Here is an 8,811-nt window from a genome sequence, read left to right as displayed (position 1 = left end):
TATGCGTTACGTCATAAGCTGGGCAAAAATTCGTTTTGTAACTTCAAATTAACGATCGAGCGAAGTGATAGTTTCATGGTATGGCAACCGCGCGTATCTCGTATAAACTAGAGCGTAAACATGCATGTAGTTGTTATTTCTTAAGCGTTAACCCTGCTTTTGACGTCACGTAATTGCACTCATTACAAACATTCGCCAATGTCTTGCGAAGTAATGAAGATAGACAAATAAAGTTTTGCTAAAAGGCTTTATGAGAAGTGCAAATGTTCTTTTCAACAATTAATTTAATGTGGTCATTGGGGTTGTCCCTGTCATATTACAAGTCGTTAAATTAATTATCTCTTTGATCCAAATCTTAACTTCTTCTCTTTGCATAAAAAATCGGCAAATGAAAAGACTGTTTGTGAAACGTGCTTATTCATCATATTTTCCAATTGTAAAAACAACTTACGTATAATTTTCTGTATATTGATGCATTAGTGTAATATCACAAGTCTAAGCTTAAGAATTTGATACTGCATAATTATAAACAAATCAACATTACAACATACCAGGTCGTACTTGGGCCGCTCAGTCGAGGGTGCAATATTTATATAGGCAAAACAACATAAAACTATATTGTTCATGTTAAATGTATGTTGGCCGAAAAGAAGAATGTATACAAGGATGCGCAAATCCGCCACAAGAAAGCATTTAGCTTCTACCCTGTCCGCATTACAAGCATTTGAATTAAATGCCAATAAGAAGTAGCGGCAAATAAATCGATTCATCAAATTCAACACTTTTTACCGGGTTAAGAACACAGGGAACAAAAAAAGCGAGAAAATACTGAATTTCTAAAGTATATGGTTGCTATGGGGAATAATTTGAGATAACAAAGCAACCTATTATTTTGATTCATGTTTTGACTTATAATACAAATGCAATTTTTTACTATATGCGGGTTTGAAAATATTATTTAAATCGTCTTTTCATTCTCTATCGTTTGGTGGTATTCCGGGGTCTTTAGCCCAAATACTTGCTGAGATATTTAATGTTTTGCTTTTCCCGACAATATTGTCGGGAGCATGCAATAGTGACCAGACGGGAGTGAGCATTGCATGGCAAAAACAGTATGAACTACGTCTTTTTAAATTAAGCTCTTAATACGTATAAAGAATTGTGGTTCTATATGTAGAGAACAGAGAAATAGAGGAACACAAATTTTTGTCAGTTCTCAAATTTGGTATGCATGAAAAGATCAATCAAGTTTAAAGCTTGGTTAAGGCACTGAACTTGAGACGCAGTTAAGACACATTTTTCTTGTTTTCGTTATTCTCTCTTTTCGCTCCCCCAATTTTCGAAGCGCGGTCTATCCAAAGGCCTAATATTTTTCTGTACAGACCTCATGCTCGGTCAATAATCAGTTAAGGAATAGTGATAATGCAAAGACTCGGGTGTGTATATTAATTGTATATGTGTTGTTGCTACTCTGATTCACCAACCGGGCAAGCGGAAAAATTAGCTTGACCATGGTGGGAATCGAAACCGCGACCTTTGGTTTGCTAGTCCATTGCTCTTCCAACTGAGCTACAAGGTAAAGACGGTTCGATTGGTTGATATTTCGGAACTGATTCTAGTCCCTTCCATATCTGTGTGTCTTAAATTGATAGTGATGATGCATGCAATATACAATTAATATACACACCAGAGTCTTTGCATCATCACTATCAATTTAAGACACACAGATATGGAAGGGACTAGAATCAGTTCCGAATATCAACCACTCGAACCGTCTTGACCTTGTATATAGCGCAGTTGGAAGAGCATTGGACTAGCAAACCAAAGGTCAAGGGTTCGATTCCCACCATGGTCAAGCTAATTTCTCAGCTTGCCCGGTTGGTGAATCAGAGTAGCAACATCACATATACATTTGTTAAGGAATGTGTCCAAATGAACTGTTGTGTGACAATGTCGATTCAATTGAAGGTGACAGGGTCAATGTTAAGTAGAAAAAACATGAATGCTTAATGTCAGACTGTATAATGACTAGTCCATGGTATGCCATTTACCCTTGGTGAATAGAGATTGCATGTCCATAAGTTCTGATCGTAAATAAAGCAAGTAATGTTTTACGCAACTATAAGCTAAGTAGCCCTCAAATTAAAAACTTCGAAAAGCTACTTATTTGACCTGGATAGTTTGTTTTATACAGTCAACCTTAATTTTATAAATGCAAGTGACTATAGCATTGTAATAATTGTAATTTCAATCTTAGATTCTTATATTATGCTATATATTATCTTATATTATATTAAGTCATACTTGTGTTAACACCGCAATATGATTTTCAAGTACTTTTTAGCTGAATTATGATACTATATATTGTTCTTTTCTCCAATTTATTTGGTATCTGGTGAAGGATAGCGATCGATAATGCTACTTTGTAGATACTTCTGTTTTCATCTTGGGAGTACTACAAGTGACTGATGGTGTCTGAAGATAATTTCAACAGTGCGTCGTTAAACATCGCTCTAAGAGTAAAGAACCCACTTTATCGTGGAGACGTAAGGGTGTGATTTTCTTGCACATACATTGGTAATTTTGATGAGTATAATAATATTATACCGTATCTCACGCCGTATGACTCCAAATTCCCGCCAATGCACTCAATTTTTACATTCAATTTGACGTGTCCGTAGTTCCCAAGGGTTCACTTGTGGCAAGGGAGCAAAGGGCAATTCCTTCGTTGCTTGAACATGGCTCTTTGACACCCCTTCCCAGTGCTGGGAATATTTAAGCATTACAATTTTTATGTAACATAGCGAGAAATTTCGCCCCATCATCCAAAAAATCTAATATATATCTGTTTCATGTAATTTTTATTTCTAAACTCTTTAGGAAATAATATAACTCGTTACACGTATGGGATGAGATGCCATAAAATCATGAAACCAGGAGGATTTTGGCAAAATGATGAATAGGTTTGCAAACCTGTATATTTCAAACTTCGCCATCAAGGAACACAATAAATATGCTACCAACTTCTCACAAATTAGATAATAGACACAGGGCTGAAATTAGCAAAAAGCTTACACAAGCGGGCACTCTGGTGCCTGTAATGAAAATATGAATATCTTTACATAAATCACAATTAGTATGAACAGAACATTCTCGCCCATGTTAAGTAGTTCGAATGTAAATTTGACATTTTTTGTATAAAAATCAACCATTATTTACCGCACTCGTGTAGCACTAATCCAATGTCAATCAACTTGACACGCGTTTACGGTATTTATGCGACTAAACAAAAACCAGCCCTAGGGCTCTTAATTCTTTTCAGCTGAGATATTATTTCCTTGTTTTTTGTAACTTTTCGTCAAGGCCGTACCTAGCTAGATAGATAATTTGAAAGCGAATAATTGGAATTCACATTAAACATTCATTCGACTTTCGCTACTCCTGGTTTACTGCTACGATAAACAATGTAGATTATGTCTGGTATTATAAGTGTGACGAATATTGGTAATAACCATGTAAGCACATGCATGCAGGCCGGTTTGCAAATCTATGCCCTATCACTTCGCCTCAGTTCTATACCTTTACATTTTTTTTTGAAAAATAATTTTTATTTCCGGCCAAACCGCGTACACGACGATTGCTTCGATATATATGGTATGTAAAATGGTACCAAGTTTGTCGGATTCGTATTTAAACTGACATAATAATGATCTTTATGGATATACATATACATAAATGTTTTCTCATTTTAGATTTTAGATTCATTTTCCCATTTCATGCATTACATTTTTCAACAATGTCGCTGCTGAAATGGTATTCGGTGGGTACAAGAGTACGACTGCGAAAATGTGATAATCCATGTTCGCTGCCACCCATTCAGGCTAGCTAATTTCCACTCCGGAAAACGAGCAGCGGATCGGATTTTTTTCCGAGCCTGGTCCGATCCATGAAGTGATTTCGGATCGGATAAAAAAAAGTTAAAACTATTTAAACTTTTTTTTATCCGGTCTCGGACGCTTTCGGGTCAATATAAGCCAAAAATTTCAACAGACGGCGCACGCGCGGATTATCTTTCGTTCCAATCCGATCCGCTGCTCGTTTTCCGGAGTGGAAATTAGCCTTTTAGAGCTTGCCACAGCCGATCTCTGCTGCGTACAGTTCCTTAGCTTAGGCGAGGATTCTATGATTATACCTCGCAGGAAACTTGATTCCTCATAGGCAACAGAGTGTTTTTAATTGTAACTAACTAAAAGCATTTATAATCAGAACTATATATTATCTTTTTTTCTAATCTGTAGTTCATCATATTGAGATGCAGTTATGCTGCACTGTCTTTAGCAGCATATTAGCGAGTTTGAGCAAGGAAACGAAGCACGAAGACGAAGACGTGTTTCGGCCGAGGTAGACTGGGAATAGTAGTCTTCGTCTTAAGTCTTCGTGCAGCGGGATATTTGAATTGAGCAGTTTTGTCAAAGTTATACGACTACGAACACGGTACTAATTTTGTAAACATGAACAGAGCTGAATACGAGATGGCTATTTTAGCAATGTTTTCAGAAGATGCTTTGGAAGTGGAAGATGTTATGCTTCTTTACGGTCTAAAAATCTCAAACAACATTTATATTCCATACAAGAACTATTCAAGATTTGGCTTGAATATATCTTACTTTGAAAACTTCGTTCTGACCACAACGAACTTTGTCAAAATATTCGTCCTAAACCAGGACAACAGGACGAAGACGTTAAACCCTCACCGCTGACCTTAAGCGGAGTATGCGCAAATGATGCGCAGACGTTAAAAAATTGTGACGTTTGTCTTCGTCTTCGTACTTCGTTGCCTTGCTCAAACTTCCTATTATAGACCCACACACATAAACGCTGGTATAAAAAACGTGCTATTAAAACGTCAAGCTGATTTGAAATACTTTGAAACTTAGGATTTGCTGCTTGAAAAGGTCAATTGCGATTAAAGAAAATTTGAGTGTATAAACTTGGCGTAAGACGGGATTACTTGGGCTAAGTTTGTGTACATGTATAATTAAGTATAAATGCCTCCTGGATCTATAACCTTTTTATGATACTAGCTTTTTAAAAACGTTAACTTAAGACCTCTTTAATTAAGACGTCGAACTTTTCATGTGCCGAACCTAATGTTAATGAGATAAAGTCTATGTTTAAGCTCATTTGGATTTGATTCGGTACATAAAAAGTTTGGCATCTGAAACGGGCCAAAGATACAACTTTTTATCTATTTTCCTCATTTTCAGTTTGCTAGTTTATACTTATAGAACCAGGTGAAGTTCATTCATTCATTTGGTGTTTTGGTAGGGAAAATAACGAAAATTAAAGCGATATTAAATGGAATTATTAATGCATGTTTGTGGTAACGTTAGAGAAGGGAACCATTTTGGGTGCATTTCGTTGAGAATTTTGTTAACGGCTTTGGAAAACAAATATCTGTATTCCGCACGAATACAGATAGTCTGTATGAAGTATAAACCATACGATACCACGTACTTTATACTTATTCCATATTCTTGGCAGAATAATAAGAAAATTTGAGAGCTAAGCGGTCGACAATTAGTTTCAGTTTAAAAAAGGTATCTGGAGAGTTATAAAAAGATTATAAGATTAATGGTTAGTTATAATAGAGCAATATTAATGTCAATATCAATATTAATAATATGTGATAATTATATTCTATATTTTCTATCGAATGTGTTTCTAAGTTAAAGGCTAAAAATATTAAAGTAAATTACCTATTGGCAATACTCTATTACCTATTACCTAATGAATTCCCTTTTGGCAATATTAGGTTAAAAAGTCCAATACTATTACAGTGCCAACTCTATTATCGTTTCAAGAAGAGAAACGGTTACAAAAACTTTTCATCCACGGTAGTAGTATTGAAGACCATGCACAGTAATGGCTCAAAATGACCATTAAAAAAGTGAAGTAAGGTAACTCTCACGCGAGATTATAAGAGAATTTGGAGGTTCCTCAACACTTTTAATGTTATGGAGCAATATTAATGTCAATATCAATATTAATCATATGTGATAATTATATTCTATATTTTCTATCGAATGTGTTTCTAAGTTATAAAGGCTAAAAATATTAAAGTAAATTACCTATTGGCAATACTCTATTACCTATTACCTAGTGAATTACCTTTTGGCAATATTAGGTTAAAAAGTCCAATACTATTACAGTGCCAACTCTATTGTCGTTTCAAGAAGAGAAACGGTTACAAAAACTTTTCATCCACGGTAGTAGTATTGAAGACCATGCACAATAATGGCTCAAATTGACCATTAAAAAAGTAAAGTGAGGTAACTCTCACGCGAGATTATAAGAGAATTTTGAGGTTCCTCAACACTTTTAATGTTATGGAACATGTAATCCTCCAATGCTTCACTGGCATAAGGTCTATTGTCAATATCATGACTGATCAGCCATGCTACAAAGTGTCTGGCATTAGCATCTTCAAGTTTGCATAAGTCAACAGGATTTCCTTTTGAGATATTTGTCATACGTTCTTGCATGGTAGCCCCGAAGGGATGTTTACCACCTGTTAAAATGAAAAAAGCGATCATACCGACAGATTGGATATCGGATTTCTTCTTATAACGTCCTTTTTCTTCTTCATTTCCCGCTTCTATAACTTCGGCAGGCATCCAGCCTCGTGTTCCCTTTGCATAAGTTTTAACTGTTGTTTCACCTTCTTTCAAAACGCGGCTGAGTCCAAAGTCTGCTACTTTCAAATGTCCCTCAAAATCAACCAATATATTTGAAGGCTTGAGATCTCTATGTAAGATTCTTTGATCATGAAGGCATTTTACACCTAGTAAAATCTCCTTGATCATCCTTGGGCCTTGTTCTCGCAGGTGCGGGACATTTTGTGATTTTACATAGGCGCTCAATGTTTCTTCACAAAGATCAAAGATTATATACTTGAAGTTTTCGTCTTCAAGAAAATAACGATAGCTCAAAATATATGGCAATTTCGTTGTGTCTATTCGTCTCAGGACAGCAATTTCATTCTCATCGGCAGCTTCACGCAATATCCTTTTAACAGCCACTTCGCTACCATCTTCTAAGATTCCGACGTACACAGACGTGCCAAATGAACCACAACCAAGGCTTAACTGCTTCTCTGAGGCAAAATATTGTAGTGGAGGCCCAATCTACGGGACAAGGAGGAAATATAAAACAAGCAACATGTAACATGCTAAAGACGAATTCCTAAAGCTGGACTCCTCATTGAAACGAGTATAATGTCACAAGTTTTTTAAGATCTCTTTACAGACGTTTCCCAAAAAATATTTAGATTGAAAATAAAAAACTTAAAAATGATCAGTTAACCACGAAGTTCGAAATATATTTGTGAGATTAGGTCATTAGGTAACTAAGAGCAACACGTGATGAGTGTATGTTTGTGCGGGCATGCTTAGCTTCAAAAGTACAAAGGGATGTAACTATGGTGACTTGCGAATTAAAAAAGATTGTTACGCTGACCAATAAATCGCAGACATCACGCCATTCAAAACAAAAATGTTTGCTTATTTTTCAAATAACCTACATCTTATTGTTGTTGTTGTTGTTTAATCGATCTTGGATTCGTTTTTGGGATGACTCTCTTTGCAATCAACTAAGTGGAATAATTAAGTGCATTTTGCGACGTGACATGGAGGCAAATAGCGTATACGTCGAGGCATGCGATTGCATCGGCTTGCTTTAGTTCCAAAAAACCGGCTTCAACGAAGAAAGACGTGACATAAGAATGAAATCTGAACCGAAATTTATTTTTTGCACCTCAAACTTTTCATCTTATGAATGTAACGTTTACAGGTTGATTGATACAAAGAAAAAATTTCGAATTTGATAAATATTTTCATACTACTTTCAGTCGGGGTTAAGACTCTCGAGCGATATTTTAGTTCTGTCTTAAAATAAATACAGACTAAAATTAATCTATGTACCTTCTTTAGCTTTCCAACATCGATATTCTTTAAAATGTGGAATTTCTCGCCATGTTTAACGGACTTTGGAACCTCCCTTAATTCAAACTTCAGAATAGTCAAGATTTCTTCGTTGCCACATATCAATTGCTTGTTATTCTTTATATTAACGTTAAACTTGAGCAAAGTTTGCACAACGGCTGTATGGCCTCTAAAGCAAGCCACTTTTAGAGGAGAACAGTCTAAATTATCGTGTCTATCTATATCATTTACAGCTCCGTGTTGCAGGAGGTAATCAACTATTTGGCTGTCACCGGATTCACAAGCCACATAAAGAACAGTCTTGAAGTTTTCATTGTATTCAGAGATGACCTTGGCACCACGCTCAACTAAATATTTGACAATCTCGTACGCTTTGGATTCGGCTGCAAAATGAAGAGCAGTTTTGCCCTCGGGGGCTTTACAATTCACATCAGCATTATTTTCAACCAAAAATCTCACCATTTTCAGTGAACCTGAGGTGGCAGCAATGTGCAGAGGAGTTTCACTCAAACGGTCTTTACAATTTACGTCGGCACCATTTTCAATCAAGTATTTTACTATGTGGAATGATTTAGATTTGACCGCATAATGAAGGGCAGTCCTATCCTTGCTGTTTCCGCAATTAATACTCGCGCCATGTCCTATTAAACATTCTACAATATCCAAGGAGCGAGATATGACGGCATAGTGAAGAGCTGTCATATTTTTATTTGACCAGTCCACTCCATTAGCATCGACACCATTTTCAACCAACTCCTTTACACGCTTAAAATTTCCTCTTTGAGCTGCTCCAAAAATTCCCAACATA

General features: G+C 36.0%; 1 protein-coding gene across 1 annotated transcript; it reads right to left on the bottom strand.

The window, feature by feature from the left end:
- Positions 1–6,314: 6,314 nt before the first annotated feature.
- Positions 6,315–8,811, bottom strand: LOC114539961 (2-5A-dependent ribonuclease-like). The gene is made up of 2 exons (XM_028560394.1): positions 7,983–8,811; positions 6,315–7,187 (listed from the first exon to the last, which is right to left on the bottom strand). Exons 1-2 carry the CDS (start codon positions 8,808–8,810, stop codon positions 6,315–6,317), a joined length of 1,701 nt encoding a protein of 566 aa, XP_028416195.1. The 5' UTR covers position 8,811.

This window comes from Dendronephthya gigantea, unplaced genomic scaffold (genome assembly GCF_004324835.1).
Source record: "Dendronephthya gigantea isolate DGI-Jeju-01 unplaced genomic scaffold, DenGig_1.0 000003F, whole genome shotgun sequence".
In the NCBI taxonomy this organism is placed as follows: domain Eukaryota; kingdom Metazoa; phylum Cnidaria; class Anthozoa; order Malacalcyonacea; family Nephtheidae; genus Dendronephthya; species Dendronephthya gigantea.
This window is presented reverse-complemented; position numbering and strand designations above follow the sequence as displayed.